General features: G+C 45.3%; 1 protein-coding gene and 2 non-coding genes across 3 annotated transcripts; 1 reads left to right on the top strand and 2 right to left on the bottom strand.

Moving 5' to 3' along the window:
- Positions 1 to 71: 71 nt before the first annotated feature.
- On the bottom strand, positions 72 to 7,314 carry LOC146073024 (olfactory receptor 5AR1-like). The gene is made up of 2 exons (XM_083180198.1): positions 7,160 to 7,314; positions 72 to 1,065 (listed from the first exon to the last, which is right to left on the bottom strand). The coding sequence occupies exons 1-2, from the start codon at positions 7,312 to 7,314 to the stop codon at positions 72 to 74; spliced, it is 1,149 nt and encodes a 382-aa protein (XP_083036324.1).
- Positions 7,315 to 23,213: 15,899 nt separating this feature from the next.
- On the top strand, positions 23,214 to 23,287 carry TRNAI-AAU (transfer RNA isoleucine (anticodon AAU)). The gene has a single exon. It is a non-coding gene; the product is annotated as a tRNA-Ile (tRNA).
- A 209-nt stretch (positions 23,288 to 23,496) lies between these two features.
- Positions 23,497 to 23,570, bottom strand: TRNAI-AAU (transfer RNA isoleucine (anticodon AAU)). The gene has a single exon. It is a non-coding gene; the product is annotated as a tRNA-Ile (tRNA).
- Between the last annotated feature and the right edge of the window lie 15 nt (positions 23,571 to 23,585).

Here is a 23,585-nt window from a genome sequence, read left to right as displayed (position 1 = left end):
AAGGCACTGGCCATTCCTACACATCACTACTCACTGCCTTTCTTCTTCTCATAATAGGTCCCTCAACATTTTTAGGTCCAGCCCATGCGGCAGCACTGTCTGTAGAATACCGCACTTATAGCCGTTTTAATGTCTTTATTTCTCAAACTATAAATCATTGGATTTAACATGGGCAGCACCACTGTATAGAAAATGGTGGCCAAATTGACATTGTCTCTCAAAGATGAAGATTTTGGACTGACATATGCATATAGCACTGTGCAGTAAAATAATGTAACCGCTGTGATATGAGAGGCACAGGTAGAAAAAGCTTTCTGTCTTCCCTCCATAGCAGTTATCCGTTGAATGGCTATGGAAATTAAGACATATGACATAAAAATCACTACAATAGAAGGAATGGTGACAGAAGATGAGAAGATGAACAGAACAATTTCATTAACAGTAGTGTCTGTGCAGGAGATACTTAATAATGGAGGAAAGTCACAAACAAAATGGTAGAGGACGTTAGATGCACAAAAGGAAAGACGAAAGGTTAAACAAGTCTCGATTACAGAATGCAGGACACCGGCTGAATAAGCCCCGGACATTAGTCCCAGGCAGACCTTTTTCTGCATTACCAGGTTATAGTTTAATGGATTACAGATAGCAACATAACGGTCATAAGCCATAACAGCAAAAAGGAGGCACTCAGTACTTCCAAGAGCGCAGAACAAGAAAAGCTGTATAGCACAGCCAATGTATGAAATAGATCTACAATCAAATAGCAGCCCGGCTAGCATCTTCAGGTCAATGTCTGAAGAATATGAAAGGTCAATAAAGGAAAGGTTACTTATGAAGAAGTACATGGGAGTATGGAACTGGGTATGGTTATACACAATAAATATTATACCAGTATTTCCCAAAAGAGACAGTAGATAAATGAATAAAAACACAGAACATAAAAATATATGTAGTTCTGGTCTGTTAGAGAAGCCAATGAGAATAAACTCATTAACCACGGTCCGATTGTTGCCTTCTGAAATTGCCATTGAGATGTCATATTCCATTGAAACACCATGAAAATGCCTGCAACACAAAAAGAAAAAGTTACAAGTTTGAATAGGATTTTTAGCATTACTCTGACCCTCATACGCAAGAGTAATTTTATTAGATGTAGAAATCATAATCTAATTTCAGGTATGATCCCGTTTGCACAAACTAATGTAGGTTATGAACTGAAAAATTATTCCAAATCATATATTACCAAAATTTTTGGGGGGGATACCAACAAATATTAGGTATCTTCAGAATGGCAGCAGCCACAGTCCTCCTAGCTTTCTTTGGGAGCTACAAAGCTGTTAGATTTACCAAGCACCATAAAATGCTGCATTCTGTAGCTTGGTCTTATTAGAATAACGATGATGGCATTGGGGTATATTCATTGAGCTTCGGCGAGCATTGATGGCAAGCAGTGCCGATAGCTTGCCGATAGCTCGCCGTATTCAACTGACCCACATGCACTTGCCGTTTACACCTTGCTGGGTTTTTCCAGCGAGGTGGAAATGTCGAGTGCGGCCTTAAAAACCAGGGAGGCTCGCGGCTAAATGCAGTGGGCTCACTGCATTAGCGGTGAACCTTGCCTGACGGGGGAGGAGTCCCCCAGAATTTTGAAATGGTGAGAGGCTGGCGTGGGGTTCAAACAGCAAAGATGGCTTGTTCTCAGCAATCCTTGCCGAAAACAAGCCACCCTTGCCGCAGACACCCCTCACAGGCCACATTGAATACTTTCCCTTATCTTATACTATAGCAGCAGATGTGCTACTTGCCTTTAACATTTTCTTGAGACGTAGCCCCTAGCTCCTTCGGCATCACCTACCTAGTGACATATGTACCTGTCAGTGGCCGCACATGGGGACCTAATGCAGAAAACAGCAGTGAGATAGTGTTATGCTATAGCAAGAGAACATTAATAAATTGGTGTAAAAAATTTTATATTCATTTTTTCAAATTTATGCAAAAACATATCACATCTGCTTTACAAATGTGGATTGTGATAAGTATGCCCCCATGTATGTATGTATGTTTTTAGGTTTGTATGTATGTATGTACATACATAAGTACGTACAAAAGGGTACCGGAAGTAACAGGTATTGCGAGGATGAGGAACTTGTAGTATGGGCTTCCGATGTAAGGTGAATGTTAGCGGAACCCTTCTGAGTCAGTATTCCTGCCAATGTTCTGGGCAAAATTAACGTTTGACCACTTATACAATCTTTTACATATCTTTGTGATGACTGATTCACACCAGCAACTTGCTATTGTGAAGTTTTGTTTCCTTTTTGTAGCGTAGATGATTGTTATGTTAAAAACTGCTTATAAAGATGCTGCCTTGAATGAAACACACGTTTACAAATGGTTCTCTCATTTAAAATGAGGTAAAATGTCAGTTGACAATCATCCTCATTCTGGACTTCAATGATGAAACTGATGAAAATGTGCCAAAAATTTGTCAAGTCATTCTAGAAGATCACCGTCAGACCATTGATGAAGTCATGTAGTTGACTGGGTTTTATTTGGCAGTCTTAAAAAGGGTGCGATTTCATGAAAAAAGTCCTGATTTTTGACATTTATGTTGAGTAAGAGAAATAACTCCCAATACAAATATTGAGATTATTAGTTATACAGTAGTTCAAATTCCACGTGTACGACAACACGAATACTGCAACACAGAGTGCCGTTTATAATAATAATTTCTAGAAGGGAGCTTTCTGGATGTGACATATGGCTAAATGCTTTCTAAATATAACATATAGAAAGATGGATATGACATTTAGCAAGATGGATATGACATAGAGTGCAATGGATATAACACATGAGTATTAAATATACCAAGAAGCACCTGACAGAGTCAGCCAATCAGTAAAGGAATTCACCAGAGCCCGCCAGGTCAGGATGGACTTTGTTGTTTTACTGGCCAAGTTCTATATTAGGCATTAGCATGGAATAACAACATGTTAAATGCAATGCAATGACAAATTGCAAGATGGCAAAATGAGACACATGATACATACTAACTAAACTTCCTAACAGACGCTAAATATTTGTAAATTAGGTGAATGTTTAGTCAATGCAGTAGTAGTTTAGTAGATTACAATAAATCTACTAAAATATATGCTTGTGTTTATCCCTGAATTATATTACTTATCTGCAATGATTACAATTCAAATTATTTATGTCTCAGTTTGTTACTAGTTTATATACTCTATAGTGAAATGCCTAGTCAGTTTATAAAATGACTAGTTAGGACAGTGCCTAGATAATGTATACAATGTCTAATTCAGCATGAGAGTATTACTACCACTTGTGCAGTTTACCTGTTAATTGTAGAGAGTGTAAGTAGTTCCTTTATAGAAGGTGCTTGTTGTGAGGAGGACGTTCCAGGAAGACATCTAGTTATATGGATACCATACCTCCCAACATGACCCTCTCCAGGAGGGACATAATCACACCATGACCTGGTGACTACAGGAATTATGACCTATCATCGCTTGGTTTAGATAAATTACCATAACAATCACTGAGAGTATATTCATTGACCACTAAATTATAACCTGTAATCATATTTCTATATATAAAATTGTACTTACTTTAATCACATAAATGAGAGTTTGTTCTTAAAATACACAGTATTTGTATGGATTTGAAAAATATTTCCAATTTCAGGGCCTTATATTCTTGTTCATGTCACAAATGAATCCATGTGGGATTAATTATTTCAAAGTAGTTAACAGAATATTGTGAATTACATAATTCTCAGTGGTAACTGTAACGTTATTAAATATTATCTGCAATTTGCAATTCAATATTTGCATCAAATATTAAATAGTGTAAAATACATAAATCATAATGGAATGGAACACAACTGGGTGTAGTATAGCATCTAGGTCATCATGCACAAGGTCGACACTGGAAAAATTTCAACACAAGCAAAAGGTAGACAAAGAACAGGTCGATACATGAAAAGTTGTATATGGGTTTTATATGTTTTTTGTGTCAACGCCTTAGCATGTGGGCCCCCAATTAGTGTACTTGTCCTCTCAAATGGCGGGATGAGCTTTGGGTCACTATACCGTTTCATATTGGAGTCAACGTGGATAGTAAAGTATGACAAGTTTTTTTTTTTTTTAAATGAAAAAATACCCCATAGACTTATGTCAACATTTTCATGTGTCGACCATAGCCATGTCAATCTATTGCTCGTATTGAACATGTGAGCACATCGACCATGCTTTATGACAATATGTTGCCACCCTATTGACTGTTGGCCTAAACATTGCCTTTCAGTCAACCCAAAGGGGCCCCTACTTCCCCAAGAACCCCAGGCCTGAGCTTACTAGGGTAAATGCTTTGGCCATGGGACTCATCAAGTGTGACCCCTGGCTGGTGTTGGTTCTAAAAATATTAGGGACTCCTACTCATTTTCTCTCCCCATATCTTTAGAATCAGGGCCAGCTCCAAGAGTTCGGTGCTGGTTATAGTTTGGGGAGTAGTGCAAGCTATCAACCCCGTACCCAATGCTCAGGGGTGCAGGGGATAGCATTGGGCTTTAGCACATGCCTTGAGAGGGGAGGGGGCTCTATTTAATGTTTTTGCCATGGAACCCATCAAAGTGTCCCCTGGCTGTGGCATTACCTCCATGGCTAGAGGAGCCTGGTGTAGGTTCTAAAATATGGGGGCACTTTTTCCCTCTGTATTTTTAGAATCAGGGCCAGCTCCAAGAGCCCAGTGCTGGTTATGGCTTTGGAGGGAAGCTATCAAAAATGCATTCGCCATCCAGGGATGTGAAAAATATCCCTGGACTGCAACCCAGACCTGGTGTACCCTAGAGAGGGGGGATCCCGTCTTCACAATAAAACCCAGCCTGGCTTTACTAGCAGGGTTGATAAATGCTATGGCCATGGGCCAAGCCAAGTGTGTCCCCTGGCTTTGGTATTAAGTCCCTGGCTAGTGGAGCCCGGTGCTAAAAATATTGTGGATACTTTCACTTTTTTCTGTTGTATTTAAAGAACCTGGGCTCGATCCAAGAGCCCACTGCTGGTGATCCTTTGTGTAGTGAACCCCATACATTGTTTTTTCAAGAGTAGAATGGGGGCAGCAGGCAGTAGTAGTACTGCCCATTATTTAAATCTTTTCCAAGTGACTAGGTAAATGATAATTGAATTAGGTTATGTATTGGCACTTTCAAAATGTAAAGATACAATCTTATGATGGCAAAAATCTGCCAATCACTGAGATAAATTTGTAATGTGTGGGCAAATCAGACTGGGGGAAAAAATTATCTGGAGAGAAAAAAAAATCACAGGTATTGAGAAACAATTAACTGTGACTGCTGATGTATGGACACTTATACACCACTTAATTGTAATCTCTATAACAGTGATTGTCAGTGTGCTGGAAAAGTTGTTGAAAATGTATATGCTCGTAAAATGAATAGCATAAATAAATGAACTTTAAAATAAGCAAAGAAATTCCATACACAAAAAACCTTATGGTTTCACATGTCCTATTAAGGCTATTTAGACATGAAATTTCACAAAACTACTGAATTCCTACCACACAATCTAAAAAGTAATGACGATATGCAATGCCATCACACCCTGTGGTTAACTGCAGATTCAGAACGTGTGGGGGCATGTTCAGAACTGTGTCAGCTGCTGGCTGTGCCCCCAGCCCCTCTATCCATCTCAATATACACTGCTGGCCGCTGGCAGGATGCGGGACAGTTTCAAATAGTGGGACTGTCCTGCAAAAATTGGGATAGTTAGGAGGTATGCAAGTGTTTTTTGTCTGCCATCCAATTGCAATTGTACACAAATTGTTTTGGATGTTAGGCATAATCTGCAGATAGCTTTCTGTAGTTGGTGTAGAATTATATAATTTAAATCATTAAGTTTTCCCAGGAAATACATCAGGGGCAAAAATATCAGGCTGATTGGTATTTCCTGAGAGTGTACACTTATTTTTATAGTAGTGATGTGCACCAGCCATTTTTTGGAGTTTTGGGTCAAGATCTTCTTCGGGTTTTGAGTCTGGATGTGTTTTGCCAAAACCACCCTTCCGGGTTTTGGGTTTTGAGTCCGGAATTTTTGGGAAAACAATATAAAAATGTTTTTTTTTTGCTCCTACGCTATTATTAACTTCAATAACATTAATTTCCATGCATTTCCAGTCTATTCCGAACACCTCACAATATTGTTTTTAGGCTAGTTCGAAGGGCTAGAGAACCTTGCACAATATGGAAATCATTCTCCATTGCGCTTGAGTCAGGTGCATACTCCCTCCTTTGCCTATCTCATAGCTGGATGTATAGGCTTGAATGGCCTTTTGCTGCTCCTCCATCCTCTGAAGCATATAGAGGGTTGAGTTCCACCATGCTACAATCTCTTGCTTCAGCTGATGGCGGGGCAGGTTCAAGAGTTTTTGCTGGTGCTCCAGTCTTCAGCACACAGTCGCTGAATGGCGAAAGTGGCCCGCAATTTTTCGCACAACCCTGTTGTTTTTTAAGAAATTCTGCACCACCAAATTTATTGTGTGAGCAAAACATGTGATGTCCTGGATGTCACCCAGACTTAATACCTTCACAATATTCATGGCATAGTCTGATATAACAAATCCCCGGGAGAGTCTAAGTGGGGGTAAGTCATTTGGTCATGATTTCATTCAATTTCTCTAAAAGGTTCTTGCCGGTGTTGCTCTTACTGAAACATAATACATAATGTAGCCTGCCTTGGAACGAGCTGGAGCTTTCAAGATGCTGCTACTGGTGATGCTGCTGCTGTTGCTGTGTAAGTTGATCCATGTACCCAGTGGGCTGTCACAGTCATATAGACTTTAGTCTGCCCTGTTCCACTTGTTCACATGTCCATGGTTAAGTGGACAGTGGATACAACCTTATTTTTTCGTACACTGAAGACACTTTTTCTGATGTCTCTGTACATTTCTTGATATTGCATGCCTATTGAAGTGGAATTCGGATGGGATTTGGTACCGGGGACACAATACCTCCATCAATTGTTTAAATCCTTCTCCACTAATGGTGGATACCGGACGCACATCTCACACCAAAATTGCTGTCAAGGCCTCAGTTATCCACTTTGCCATAGGATGACTGCTGTCGTACTTCATCTTCATTGCAAAAGACTGTTGGACTGTCAATTGCTTAGTGAAAGTAGTAGTGGTGTTCCGACATCTTCCAACAACAGCCGCAGCAGCAGTAGGCATAACACTGTCGGATCCTCCAGAGGAATCCTGAATAGGAGAGGAGGAGTCAATCATGCCGGTGACATCGCCTGCAGGACTACTTCTGATCCGGATTGAGGAAATTGAAAAGGAGGGAGTTGCTGGTGTGGTTTTGAGGTGCTTGGATACAACAGGGCCAAGGGATTTAGGTGTCACTGGACTTCTTACGGTCCTAGCTACAGTTTCTGAACTAAACATTGAATTACAGTATGAATGCTCTTCAGGTTACATATAAGGGAGGATGTCCCTAGGTGGCCAACATCCTTACCCCTGCATATTGCAGCTTTACATAACTACATATGGCAATACAATTGTTGTCCACATTTGGATACAAATTATTCCAGACTGAAGAGGTTGATTTATTGGTCTTCTGCACAGGCATGACAATGACAATATTTTTGTGGAGTTCTATAATATATTACAGCACAGGACAGCACCACTGGACTGCAATTATTTATGGTACTAGGTACTGGTATGCAGGGTACCAGCGGACTGGAATTCTATACGGCAGTAGTTAGGCACCAGCAGACTGGAATTATATACGGCAGTAGGTACTGGTAGGCAGGGCACCAGCAGACTGCAATTATATACAGCAGTAGGTAGGCACCAGTGGACTGGAATTATATGCGGCAGTAGGTAGGCACCAGCGGACCGAAAATATATATGGCAGTAGGTACAGGTAGGCACCAGCGTACTGGAATTATATACGGCAGTAGATAGGCACCAGCGGATTGGAATTATATACTGCAGTAGGTAGGCACCAGTGGACTGGAATTTCATATGGCAGTAGGTACTGGTAGGCACCAGCGGACTTGAATTAGATACGGCAGTAGATAGGCACCAGCGGACTGGAATTATATATTGCAACAGGTAGGCACCAGCAGACTTGAATTATATACAGCAGTAAGTACTGGTAGGCAGGGCACCAGTGGACTGGAAGTATATACGGCAGTAGGTAGGCACCAGCTGACTGGAATTATATACTGCAGTAGGTACTGGTAGGCAGGGCACCAGTGGACTGGAAGTATATACGGCAGTAGGTAGGCACCAGCGGACTGGAATTATATACGGCAGTAGGTACTAGTAGGCAACAGCGGACTTGAATTAGATACGGCAGTAGATAGGCACCAGCAGACTGGAATTATATATTGCAATAGGTAGGCACCAGCTGACTGAAATTATATACTGCAGTAGGTACTGGTAGGCAGGGCACCAGTAGACTGGAATTATATACGGCAGTAGGTAGGCACCAGCGGACTGGAATTATATACTGCAGTAGGTAGGCACCAGTGGACTGGAATTATATACGACAGTAGGTACTAGTAGGCACCAGCGGACTTGAATTAGATACGGCAAAAGATAGGCACCAGCAGACTGGAATTATATATTGCAATAGGTAGTACTGGTAGGCACCAGAGGACTGGAATTATAATGGCAGTAGGCAGGGCACCAGCGGACTGGAATTATATATGGCAGTAGGTACTGGTCTACAGCAAGTTGGTCGACAAGCATTGGGTCACACATTAGGTCGACATGGGGATAGGTGGACATGGTTCTAGGTCAACATGGGTCAAGATCGACATGGGTCTAGGTCGACATGGGTTTAGATCGAAAGGTCATTAGGTCAACAGGGTCTAGGTCGACAGTCAAAAGGTCAACATGGGGTTTTTGCACTGTTTTTTTAGCTAAAATGTGCCGACAGGCAGTATTTCAGGCCCTACCATCCACTAGGGCATGGTGGGAGAATAAAAAAGTGACCGAAGCTTTGCAAGCGAAGCGAGGGGATGCTATGCACTGGAAACTTCTTCCATGTCGACTGTGTTGACCTTTTGACTGTCTACCTAGACCAGGGACCGGCAACTGGCGGACCGCGGTCCATCTCTGGACCGCAGAAGCCAGATCACCGGACCGCACAGTTACCGCACAGTTACCGCACAACATTTATTATTGTGTAAAAAATGCCAGGGGAAGTGAGACTGACATGACGTCTCCTTCCCCTGACGAGCGAGCGTGCTATCACATGGGCGGGGGCTGAAGACGCGCCCAGCGTGATCAGGGAGAGACGCCGCGCGCGCCAAGCCCTCCCCCCCCCTACCGCCCGTTCGCCGAGTGAAGGAGCTGACGCCAGTGCCGCACTCCACACCTGAGCAGGGGCTGTCGAGCAAGGGCTGTCCCAGCGATCCCCATCCACTGCTGGATAGAGGTGCAGGCAGCGGAGCCGGGAGGCACTTTTAAGTGCATCTGTGGGTTGCTGCCTGCCCGTCCACTTTTAAAGTACAGTATGCAGAGTTTGCATTTTTAAAAAGGTGAGCAGAATGTGCCTTCATTGTCACTGTATTGCCAGCATTGTGCCCATATTGGCAGCATTGTCCTTGTATTGCCAGCATTGTCCCCGTATTGCCAGCATTGTGCCCGTATTGCCAGCATTGTGCCCGTATTGGCAGCATTGTGCCCGTATTGGCAGCATTGTGCCCGTATTGGCAGCATTGTGCATGTATTGGCAGCATTGTGCATGTATTGGCAGCATTGTGCCCGTATTGGCAGCATTGTCCCAGTATTGGCAGCATTTTTTGGACCTCGACCAAAATCATTTCAAACTTCCGGACTCCATCAAAATTACTTGCCTACCCCTGACCTAGACCATGTCAACATATTGCTTGTGTCGACCTATTGACCTGTCGACCTAGGCCCATGTCGACCTAGGCCCATGTCGACCTTGACCCATGTCAACCTAGAACTATGTCGACCTTTCTCCATGTCAAACTAACGGTGTCGACCTAATGCTTGTCGACCAAATGATCCCAACCTTATGGCAGTGGGTAGGCACAAGCGGAATGGAATTATATACAGCAGTAGGTAGGCACCAGTGTACTGGAATGATATACTGCAGTAGGTACCGGTAGGCCGGGCACTAGTGGACTGGAATTATATATAAGGCAGTATTTACTGGTAGGCACCACTGGAATTATATAATGCAGTAGGTACAGGTAGGCAGGGCACCAGCAGGCTGGAATTATAAACAGCAGTAGGTAGGCACCAGCGGACTGGAATTATTTATTATATATACAGCAGTAGGTACTGGTAGGTAATAGGCAGACACCAGCAGACAGGAATTATATGCAGCAGTAGGTAGGCACCAGCGGCATGGAATTATATACAGCAGTAGGTGCTAGTAGGATCAGGGCCGGCGATAGGGGGGATTAAGGGGGACAAGTGTGATGGGCCCCAGCAATCAGAAGGGCCCTAGAGCTTCCATACCATACAACCGCCGCCTGTACTAGCTGGCCTGTCAGTGACCCTCCAACCCAGCTGTCTAGTCTGCACCATCTGTGTGTGACTGAGCCTGTCTGACTTACTGTGTGCCACTGCCGTCTACTGTGTGTGCCCTGCCGCTCGGTGCTTAGAGCCATCTACACTGTGCATGTGCACTGCCTGGGGCCACAGGCGCACAACTGTACCCGCCGCTGGCACTGTGGCCTCTGTCTCTTGTACTTTTACTTCACAGATCGTCTGTTCCATGCTCTGCGAACAACCTGTCCTGCCTGCTCATAATGCTCGGTGTTCTTTAGTGAAAGTAACAGGCCAGCAGCAGCTGGGAGCCAGCAGGAAGCAGCAGCCAGGAGCAGTGGCGGATTCAGGGGAAGGGCACCCGGGAACGTGCCCCCCCTGTCATTTCATTTTGTAGCTGAGGACCAGGGCTTTCCAACGAGCCCAGCCCCGTGTCTCTAGCACCCCGGGAGCCGGAGATATCGCCTGGCAAAGCTGTAACGTTTTTTCACCATAGGATAATATGGGACCCGTCAATTCCGACCCCCACCCGGTTCCGACGGCTGCCAGTTTTAGCCCTGGCATCACAGAAGCTTATGGTTGATTTCATTCAATTCCAAATCGCTGGGCCTTCAAAATGATACCAGGCTGGTCCATATCGGTCAATCGGTTCCAGAGATATTGCGTGTAAACCGATTTTTTTATTTTTGAAATGTAATTTCATGGCTGTTCATGTTCTTTGAGGGCAGATTACTCTGGAACCAAACGTTCCAGTTTCACTGGGCCAAAATCATTCAAAGCCCACTCAAAAGTTCTTCAATATGATACTCATGAAAATGGGTCAGTTGCTTCCGAAGATATAGCCAGTAAAATTAGATAACTGGTTAAAGGGGGGGGGGGGGGGGGGGGGAGGGAGGGGGGGTTTTCTCTCCCCCTCACACCAGAAAATGCAGGGACTAGGCTGGTGTAAAAGGGGCCAAACTGGGAATGCATTTTCTGGTGTGAAAGGGGTATTATTTCAAATAGCCGGGACCTGCAGTGCTTTGAATACAGCCAGGCTCTGCCACTGTCAGTGGCTATCACTTCTGCCTGGCGGCGGCTGTCCCCCATTTACCACGAGCATGTATTCCCCCTTGGCAATGAACATGTAATCCCACATGGCAACAAGCATGAAACCTCTGGCAAGGAGCATGGAACCCTTGGCAATGAGCATGTAGATAAGCAGCATTTATGTAGCATAATTTTTAATAGGCATTATGGTGTTTGGCATAATACATAATGGACATAATGGCGTGTAACTTAATGTGTAATGGACATTATGGTGTAAATGTTTAATGCGTGCCTTTGGTGGACAATGTCCCTGTTTATGAAGCGTATTGTGAATTTTGGCTTAATCTGTGTGGCATTATGTGAATTCTGGCTCAATCCGTGTGGCATTATGTGAATTTTTGCTCAATATATGTGGCATTATGTGAATTTTGTCTCAATCCGTGTGGTATTATGTGAATTTTGTCTCAATCCGTGTGGCATTATGTGAATTTTGGCTCAATCCATGTGGCATTATGTGAATTTTGGCTCAATCCATGTGGCATTATGTGAATTTTGGCTCAATTCGTGTGGCAGTATGTGAATTTTGACTCAATCCATGTTGCATTATGTGAATTTTGGCTCAATCCATTTGGCATTATGTAAATTTTGGCTTAATCCGTGTGGCATTATGTGAATTTTGGCTCAATCTGTGTGGCATTATGTGAATTTTGGCTCAATCTGTGTGGCATTATGTCAATTTTGGCTCAATCCATGTGGCATTATGTGAATTTTGGCTCAATCCGTGTGGCATTATGTGAATTTTGGCTCAATCCATGTGGCATTATGTGAATTTTGACACAATCCATGTGGCATTATGTGAATTTTGGCTCAATCCATTTGGCATTATGTGAATTTTGGCTAAATCCGTGTGTTATTATGTAAATTTTGGCTCAATCTGTGTGGCATTATGTGAATTTTGACACAATCCATGTGGCATTATTTGAATTTTGGCTCAATCCATGTGGAATTATGTGAATTTAGTTGCATTCCATTTGGCATCATGTGTAAGGGGGAAGTATAAAGGAGTCTAGTATTTTGTTGCATAATGTGTAGAAGTTGTATATGGTGTTGTAGACTACACTCAAGGACACACCTCTGTTGAGTGGCCACACCCCTTTTCCGGAGCGCGCCTACAACTACATCCTTCGCTTTTGTCGCCATGGTGGGCCTGCGTACTTTAAATGCCAGCGCCTATTTTTAATCCCATTCCCACCCTCTCTCTGCCGCTCTCTTAGCATGTACACTGGCACCACTAACACCAACCCTCCCCCACCTAAACCCTCTTTTATCATGGTGCCCCCCCTGTCATTTTATCCTGGATCCGCCCCTGGCCAGGAGCCAGGCCAGCTGGACTGAGAACGAGAGAGCAGCAGGATCTGGAGCAGCAAAAGGTTAAAGGAGGCTCATGAAGAAGAGGGTTGTGTGAATTTGGGATTAGGGGGGGGGCCCAGCAGTGGCGTTACTACTGTAAGGCAGCCCCAGCTGCCGCTTGGGGGAGCAAGCCGCAGTGGTGTCTATGTGGGCACTGGCACCCGCTCGACACACTTACATGCTGCTGCCTGCCACTGCCCACTGGTTGAGCACAGGAAACGAGCCAGCCACAGCATGGGTGCGGCCATGGCAGAGATGACAAATCCTTCGGTACTTGTTTCCTAGAACGGCCACAATCGTGACGGATCGTGGCTCTTAATTAAGGGACACGATCCTCACGATGTGGCCGATTTTTTACATTTTTTTCCCTTTGATTGACAGAAATCGGGTCAATCGGTCGGTCGCGACCAATTAAAATCGGCCGCGATGCGACCGACCGATTGACCCGATTTTTCCATAGACTTCAATGTTAAAAAATCTTTTAACATTGAAATCGGGAGGATCTTGTCGGTCTTGTGCCATTATAATGGCACAAGATGAGATGGACTTGATTAAGTCCATCTCACATAGGGAAAAATGTTAAAAAAGGTGAAATGGGCCAATATGACCCATTTCACATTTTTTATGTGCCCGCCATGACCCCACGATAGACGTCAACCCGAAGCGTGGCGAGCGCAGCGAGCCCGCGAGGGGCGGCGGTGCGCGTCCTCCGACCTTTTCATTCCCCTACTATCCACTAGGGCGTGGAGTGAGAATAGAATAGTGTGGCGAGCGCAGCGAGCCACCGAGCCCGAAGCGTGGCGAGCGCAGCGAGCCCCGCGAGGGGACGCGTATACCTGTGAAGTTATACGCGTCCCCTCGCGGGGCTCGCTGCGCTCGCCACGCTTCGGGCTCGGTGGCTCGCTGCGCTCGCCACACTATTCTATTCTCACTCCACGCCCTAGTGGATAGTAGGGGAATGAAAAGGTCGGAGGACGCGCACCGCCGCCCCTCGCGGGCTCGCTGCGCTCGCCACGCTTCGGGTTGACGTCTATCGTGGGGTCTAGCCCACTTAGTAACATTTGGGGGGGCAATTGAAAATAATCAGGTGAAAAAAAAAAAAAATCGGGTGAAAAATCGGTCGGTCGGATCGGTCGCATCGCATGCGACCAAATCGCATGCGATGCGATCGATCCGATTTTTTATCTTACGACCACAACGATCTAAATCGTTGTGGCCGTTCTAGGAAACAAGTACCAATCCTTCCACTGATTTAATTGACTATACACAATGCCGGCTATTGGCTACTGTGTACAGGATGGGTGGGCGGATGGGCTTGATAGGGCGGCCTGGGATGCGCCGGAGCCAAGGGAAGCAGCAGTGTCTGCTGGTCTCTCTTCCTCTATCCTGCTTCAGCTTCTCCGTTATACGTGTGATGTCATCACATCACATGCTGGGGAAACACGCTGGAGAGGAGCCTGGGGGGGGGGGGGGGTTGGGCACCACAGACTTTTTGGCTGTGGGGGAGCAAAATTTATAATTACACCACTGGGGCCCAGGGCCGGCACCACCACTAGGAATCTTTATGCATTTGCCTAGGGCGCCGGCCACTGGAGGGCGGCAGTTTGGAGATGGTCCCCCCTGCATGGAGGTGAGAGGTGCTGGTTGCGGCCACAACTCCCCCCCCCCAACCCCCTGGAGCGACTCGGGCTGCTGTATCACCTACCCACCCCCCGTGGAGCGACACACGGCACTACCCTCCCACATAGAGCAACACAGCGGGTGAGCCCCGGAGCGCCCCCCTCCCCCCACCTGTACAGAGCCCCAAGATTTCTGTTGCCAGCCCTGGGTAGGCACTAGGCAGTAGGCAGGCACCAGCAGACTGGAATTATATACATATGGAATTATATACATATACTGCTGTAGGTAGACACTAGGCACCAGTGGACTAGAATTATATACGGCAAATGGCAGTAGCTATGCACCAGCAGAGGAAAGGAGCAGAGCGGAGACACGTCCTATCCCAGCCTGTCCCAAGACTGGAATGAAGATGGCGGGGCGGGAGGCGCAATATATGAAGAGCCTGGATCTCGCGACAATCCGACACCAGGTGATGCCCTTTTGCTCGCACTCTGGGATACGAAGCTGGCGGGAACATCCGAACGTCACTCGGATCCCTACTTGGATTCGGTATGTTCGGGGCAGCTCTGATTTAGGGAATCCGCCCGCTCATTACTATTTTAAAGTGACAATCATTTACACTGCAAAACCAGGTTAGTTTTGCCTTCTAAACAATTGCTGCTTGCGTGCTCACTCACAGGAATCCCCAAACAACCTGCATCACGCAGCTTATTACATTTTGGCCCTGGAATAGAATTTTAATAGGAGTCCACTCCTCATGACACTCAGGGCTGCCAAGAGAAATCCTGGGCCCCGGTACAACAGCGTCACGGGGCCCCCCTGGAGTGGCGAGCAACAGAAAAGAGGTGTGGCCATTAAAGGATATAGGGGTGTGTACCACACCACATACCCTTTATGCAACACAATAGTAGACCCCTTATACTTGCCCCTTACACATTATGCTACACAGAATGAGCCAAAATTCGAATCGATTACTTGCCGCCCCGTTCGTATGCAGCAGTGTGCACAGAAGCGTGGGGTGGTGGATATGGGTTGCGCCCATGGGAGTAAGGGGTCGTGGTTACGGATGGGCAGATAGCGGCAGGGTCCCTGCGGAGGATGGGAACTAGGAAATAGCTCACATCCTCCGCAAGGACCCCACTGCTGTCTGCCCATCCGTCACAGGGACCCTCTGCCCCCCTGCGCTGCCCAGACCCCTATGCCATACAGCAGGGGTGGCCAGCCCACGGCTCCTCTCTCCAAGATCTGTGGCTGGCACGATCATCCCCATTTGAAGCGCCGCCTCTGGAGTATAAGGATCCCAAGCTCACACACGCAGCAGGGAAAGTGGCAACAGTTCTCTCAACCTGCTGGCAAGAAGCAGCAGATGCCACTACTTGCAGTATCGCCGAGCTGAGCTGCCGGGATCTGCTGTGTCCCCCAAAGCTACAGATCCGGCGCCAAGAGCAGCTGCATTGTGATGGCCAGCGGTATGTGCACCTGGAGGGAGAGGGGGGATTGTGTCCATTAAACCTCATTAATCTCATGTGATCCTGGGCAGTATGGTCCCACCCAGATCGCATTCCATATATGATCCGTCATAAATGGGCCCCATGTAGCCTGTTCCCTTCACACACATTGGAGGTCATTCTGATTGACCACAAAGCTGCAAAATTTGCAGCTTTGCGGGTTATCTAAATACCTCAGATTTCACGCATGCGAACGGATGTTTTACATAATCATCGATTTGCAGCTTGTGTGCAGGGCAGTGCGGTCGCCGACCATCAAATCATTTCTCAAGCGCTCGCAGATCTAAGTCAGTCTCTGCTGTCTTAGATCTGTGGCGCTCCTGTACCAGAAGAGGGTGGGCAGCTGACATCCGGTGACATCAGCTGCCCTCCCCCGGCACCCACGTCATGGGAGTTCCCATCGGCGCAACCCATATCCACCACCCCACGCTTCCGTCCACACTGCTGCATGCGATCGGGGCGGCAAATGATCGGTTTGCCGCCCCGCTCACACAAAGTGGCTGCACATGCACAACATCGCTCCCCTGTGTGAACGTGCGGGGGAGCGAACCAACCTGAATGAGGGCCATAGCCTGTAACACACACACATAGCCTGTTCCTTCACACATACAGTACATAGCCTGTCACACACACATATACATACATAGCCTGTTACACACACACACACACACACACACATATACATACATAGCCTGTTACACACACATATACATACATAGCCTGTTACACACATATATACATACATACAAAGCCTGTTACACACACACACACACACACACACATAGCCTGTTACACACACATATATACAAAGCCTGTTACACACACACACACACACACACACACACACATAGCCTGTTACACACACACATATAGACATACATACATAGCCTGTTACACACACACACACAGCCTGTTACACACACATATATATATATATACAAAGCCTGTTACACACACACACACATAGCCTGTTACACACACACATATAGACATACATACATAGCCTGTTACACACACACACACACACACACATAGCCTGTTACACACACATATATACATACATACACAGCCTGTTACACACACAGACATATATACAAAGCCTGTTACACACACACACATACCCTGTTACACACACAAACACACATATATATACATATATACAAAGCCTGTTACACACACACACACACACACACACACACACAGCCTGTTACACACACACACACACACACAGCCTGTTACACACACACACACACACAGCCTGTTACACACACACACACACACATAGCCTGTTACACACACATATATACATACATACACAGCCTGTTACACACACACACACACACGCACTTTTTGTCTGTTCCCCCTGTCCATAGCCATGCATTGCGGGCGGCATTACCTTTTGAACCAGGAACTTGGAGCAGGAGCAGGAGCAGGAGAGCCATCGCTGACCGGGCTTAGGCAAATTCGGGGGTGTGGCCTAATCGCGGGCCCGTGGCCACGCCCCCTTTAAAAAAAAACTTTTTTTTTTTTTTTTTTGTGTCGGGACCCGGGCCCCCCTGGCAGGCCCGGGCCCAGGTAAAATGTATACGCCCCCCCTGCCTCTCGGCGGCCCTGATGACACTAGCCATAGCAGCAGGTGACACTAACTTTAGCAGAAGTAAACAATGTTACCTGTTTTTCATCTGGAGGGGAGATGAGACATCACTCATAACCTTCATATTACAGTTGAACATTAATGACAATAATCTAGCATTTACCACAAACTACAGTAAAGAAACAGTCAATTTTTTAGACCTATGCATCCACATAGAGGACCATCAAATACACACAAAAACTTACAAAAAAGAGGTGGATGTTAATAGCTATATTTTATCAACAAGCTGGCACCACCCAAGCTGGCTGAACTCAGTACCAAAAAGCCAGTTTACCCGACTAAGACGTAATTGCTAAAAAATGTCAGATTACCTAGAACAAGGGGCCCAATTGACCAAACAGTTTAAGGATAAACAATATAGTGATACAACTATCGACACAGCATTCCAACAGATAAAACAAACAGACCAATGCGACCTACTCAAGTACAAAAATAAAAATAAAGACACAATGATGCAAGAAATACACTTTATAACACAGTATTCAAACCAATCAATCCAATTACGAAAAATTCTAAATAAACACTGGCCGCTACTATTAGAGGATGAGGTCCTAGCCGACCACATACCCCCAAGACCCAAATTAACATTCAGAAAAGCCCCAGACCTAAAACAAAAACTAACCAGTAACCACATTCCACCAAGATCAAAAATTCAAACCACAATAGACGGAAACCCAAGGGGTAAAGGTTTTTATCACTGCGGACACTGTGTAGGATGTAAAAATCAGAAACAGAAATCAACGAAATCAATCCCCACCTTCAAATCTCAAACTAAACACGAGGTCCACAAAATTAAACAGACTATCACATGTAACAGCAAGGGGGTTATATACCTCCTAGAATGTGCATGCCATAAACAATATGTGGGCCGTACTACGAGACCGTCGAAAGACCGCATATACGAGCACATCAGAAATATCAAACCAGGATATGAGGACCATAACCTATCTAACCACTTTCGAACACATCACAACAGCAACCCACAATCCCTGAGATTTATAGGGATAGAATTAGTGCAGCCTAACTGGAGAGGAGGAGACTATGTACATAAGATCAATAAGTCCGAATTAAAATGGATGTACGATCTAAAAACATTTGCACCTAGAGGACTTAATCTGGACAATGAGGTAAAAGCCATCATTGGGAAAAAATAGAAATAAAATCAAAATAATGGAAAGGTAAAAACTAGACACCTTGCCAATTACTGCACCTCATTTAAAATCCCCAATTGGACACTGTAATTCCAATTAAACAGCTTTACTGCCTATAGCTGGAAACACCATAACAATACAGAGGTGTTACAGACTGTATTGCACTAACAAGACTGTATTCACAAGAAATGTAGCCTTTTAAACTGACAAATTAACAAGCTACAAGACACATCTGAAATCAAGTAACTAATGAAGACACACATCTGAAATCAAGTAACTAATGAAGATTGACAGCTATTTGAGCCAATGAACAATCAGACACACGGACCAATGAAATGCTAAAGAGGGACATTTAAACTCACAATGCACCAGATGGAAACAACCTCCTTGAAGAAGGCTCTAATGAGCAGAAACGCGTTGAGGAATTACACACCCTGAGAAGCACTTTAGGACGATCACCCCGCGCTGCATACCATCCATCCCCCGGCAGCAGAGATTGAAGAGTCAGCATGACCTGTCAGAAGCCGTCGGCGGGAGCGAAGCAGAAGACGCACCAATCGTGGAGAATCGGTAAGTAGGAAGCGGGGCTTGGTGACGTGAGGCAGGAGGGATCCCAGGCAGCACGGAGGACACGGCGCACAAGTCAGCTACCTGACTACGGCGACGTGCATCCACTTGCTGTTCTTACACCCGGAACCAGTCCAGATCACTGCGGCTGCGGCACACTGTATTGTATCACACGTGTGCAGCACCGCACCATACTGGACATTCCCAACGTACTGGCACCCCTATACTGCACCTCCCAATCCCCCTCCCGAAAACTCGAGACACCCATATTGACGTCTAAAAGGGGTACCCGAATAAATTGCAATCAACCATCCACCATCTGATCTGCGGGACACTTACTCTAGGCAAACCTCATCCCCCTGAATTAAGGAGGACGAGCATACCCCCCACACTCCAGCTTAACCAGGAGACTAATCTCCCAGGTTTGACAGGACTGGCTACAAGCCCGTCGATCAAATTTGGAGATTCTGATACTGTTTATGAACATACACTAGCACTCGCTACTGCATCACTCTGGATTGTTTTATTCTTTGTTTTTTATTATTTTTTGCATTCTTTTCATAATGTATATCTGTTTGGCATCATGAGGTCTTACTTTGCACTGTATATATACGTTATCACCAAGTAAAATTACCCAACTATAACTTTGTGATCCATTTAAATACGCATAGGGACCAAGCTCAACACAAAAAAAAATAAAAAAAAATCCTTTTTCTATGTACCATTTAACAGGAAGGCACAGTCAGACCTTCTAGTGTTTTGCAGCTAGTCCACAACAGTAACACTTGGTGCGCAGGTATACCACAACCTTTACAGAAGTAAACAATAGTTTTAGCATTGGGTAACACTAACCATTGTGGCACGTAAATTAGCTTTAGCCGCAGCTCATAACGATGCTCAATGTGTAATAGAAGAAAGAGAGTCTAGGTTATCTGAGCTGCTTTATTTAAGGTGAAGTACTAAGAAAAGGTTTGTATATCAAGCGCTTGAATTTATATAGACAATGTGAAACCTCAAAAGTGCCTGATTAACAGAAAAATGTGTGTACAATCATAAAAATAAAACTATTTCAAAGATGAAAATATAAAGAGCAAAACAAAAAAGAAATGTATAAAACCTTTAAAAATACCACTAATTGGTGGGATACAAATGTGCCTCTTTCCCAGTGTTAACTCCCTCCTCTGCCTACCACCAACTACTCTCACCTCCTCACTATCTGCTCTTGACTTTGCCACTTACTGTATTTCACAGCCAAGATTGACTCCATATGTCAAGACATTGAGTGTGGAGCCAAGATTGACTCCACACTCAAGGCTGCAAATGCGACAGGAAAATAAAGTGTATTTTCCTGCCTTATTTGCCCAGCCATTCGCGGCCGCGGCTGTTTTCAGCTAATTAGCGGCCGTATTTTCAATATGGCCGCTTAGTAATCAGGAACCACCATTCTTTTGAATTGTGATTTCTGCCGTATTCTATAGATGGTGTATTCATTCATATTATTAAATACAAATATGAATGTCCCATCAATACGAATACGAAAATTCGTATTTTTGCATAGTAAATGCCAAAAATACGAATAAGCCCCCCCCCCCAAAAAAAATCGTATTTTCGTATGAAAATACGATTTTTTTCCACGATTTTTTGTTAATAAATTTCCCCCTATGTTTGTAAGCTTGCAGCAGGGCCCTCCTACCTCCAAGTCTGTCTGTTGTTACCCAGTTTGTTTTATCACTGTCTACTATTGTAAAGTGCAACAGAATCTGCTGCGCTGTGTATTAAGTTGGCGGGGTCCCTGTAGTGACTTGGAAATAACTAGCGCTATCCGGCGGGCAGTGGCGCGGGAAACACTGCTGGGTCTGAAAACACTGGCCGCACGCTGATTGGCTGAGATTCAGCCAATCAGCGTGCAGCCAGTGTTTTCAAATCAGAAGTGCTTCCCGCACCGCTACCCGGCGGATAGCGCTAGTTATTTCCAAGTCACTGCAGGGACCCAGCCAACTTAATACACAGCGCAGCAGATTCTGTTTAGCTTTATAATGTCAGCCAAATCGCCCCTCGCCGTGGAGCAGCCAAAGCGCACCCCCCCCCCCCCTTCACCTGGGGCGCTCTGACTGTCTGTCAGTGCTGAAATCCCACAGCACCTGCCACCCCTCCCCACCAACGCATTGTCAATGTCCCGGAACTTTGTAGTGTTCACCTCTCCCTCCTCAGTGCATGCCATTGCCACCATTGCCGTCATCCCGCCGTGGCTTCTTCTGAGTGCCCCCGATCCCCGCTGCTCAGTGACTGCTGCTCCCCATCGATCTCTGCTGTGCTCTGAGGAGCCGCCGGCATGTTTAAAGCTGCTTCTGTCACTGCCCTTGGAAGCAACCGAGGCACGACATTGACATCCCATTTCCCTTTCACCCCTGATATAACGATATCGACAGCCCAGAAAAAAAAAACCTTGGCCTCTCAGGGGAGTTTCTGTACAACCAGATAGTCCAGAATTGCAGACCACAAAAATATTTGGCCAATAATAAAGTAGGCGTGACTTAGCTCAGCTGTGTGAAGGAAGACATGGGATGAATAATGGGTGAGGTTTATTCAGTCCGAGTTTAGGTTTTAAAATGTGGAGTTATTTAGTTTTAGGGGTAAATTTACTAGGATTCCTTTTGGGCTGCGATACACCAATGTTCTTATATCCGGATTATTTTGTCCCGCAAAGTGCACATTTAAGGGTCGTTCGCTGCTTAGCGAGCACTTAAACGTCACCCACTGCCTGGCCGAACGTCCGCCCCCCCACGCCAGATCCCCTTAATACCATGTGAGGGGATGTGAGCGAACACATCCCCTTGCATGCAGCCGAAGGGCAGAGATATCATTTGATGGTCATTTCCTTCAGTGTCCACTGAAGAGGGGGGCGGATGCTGACGTCATGTGACATCAGCCATCTGCCCCCAGTAGGAATCAGCCCGCCCACGTTCCCAGGAGAATGCCCAGTGTTTTCATGAGGGACACCAATGGGTCGACCACTGAAGGTCAACATGGCTTAGGTCGAAATGCCTAAGGTAAACAGGTTTGGAAGGTCGACACAAGCATTAGGTCGACAATGGCAAGGTCGTGAAAAATTAATGTTGACCGTTTGACTGTCGACCACCTCATTGTCGACCTAATGCTGATTTAGGGTCGACCATTCATAGGTGTTGAACTACTCACTGTCCACCAATGGTGGTCGACCTAGTGATTGTCGACCTAGACATGGTCGACCTAGGGTCCAGATACCATGACTCCCATATAGGGAGAATAGAACCTGTGATGTGCACAGTGAGCCAACAAACCCGCAGTGTGGTGAGTGCAGCAAGCCCTCATGTCGACCTGTTGACTGTCGACATTCCCATTGTCAACTTAATGCTTGTGTGGACAGTCTAACCTAAGCCCTGTCGACCTTTAGTGGTCAACCCAATGCATTTCGACCTAAATAGGGTTGACCTGGTGACTGTATCCCACCCACCCTTCTGCACCGCCCACAGTTGAGCTGACATGGCAGCTCTCTCAGAGGGCAGACTAGCAGTCAGCAACTATAATCTGATGGTATTAGGAAATAGGCAGCATGACATGAGATCATAGTGTATATTGCATGACTTCATGTGAAAGATTTCTTCAGTTTCATTCTATACACTGACATGGTTCACAGTTTTATACTGCATACTAAGGCTGGCATACACTGGCCGGTTAGCTCAGTTGGTTAGAGCGTGGTGCTAATAACGCCAAGGTCGCGGGTTCGATCCCCGTACGGGCCATTCGTTTTTGTGTCCTCATAAAAAAACATCATTAGCTTTTAGTCATTCTTATATGCAATATGCAAATATTATAAAAATTTTTAGAAATGACATAAGTAATCTTTCATTTAATTAAAAAAAGAAATATTTTCAGTTTATATTTAAATAAATAAAATAAATAATATGTATAATAAAATTGATAACGATCTCTTCCCTAGGGGAAAATATAATGGCCCGTACGGGGATCGAACCCGCGACCTTGGCGTTATTAGCACCACGCTCTAACCAACTGAGCTAACCGGCCGATATGTTTCAACAC

This window comes from Crinia signifera, chromosome 4 (genome assembly GCF_055691185.1).
Source record: "Crinia signifera chromosome 4, ASM5569118v1, whole genome shotgun sequence".
In the NCBI taxonomy this organism is placed as follows: Eukaryota; Metazoa; Chordata; class Amphibia; order Anura; family Myobatrachidae; genus Crinia; species Crinia signifera.
The sequence above is the reverse complement of the archived record's forward strand: the minus strand, read 5'-3'. Positions and strand labels throughout refer to the sequence as shown.

Excerpts from the sequence above, each read along its gene's own strand:
- LOC146073024 (XM_083180198.1), bottom strand. The coding sequence starts at position 7,314 with ATGATTGACTCCTCCTCTCCTATTCAGGATTCCTCTGGAGGATCCGAC. Across the intron at positions 1,066-7,159 it reads TCTTTTGCAATGAAGATGAA|GCATTTTCATGGTGTTTCAA; the intron begins GTACGACAGCAG and ends TTTGTGTTGCAG.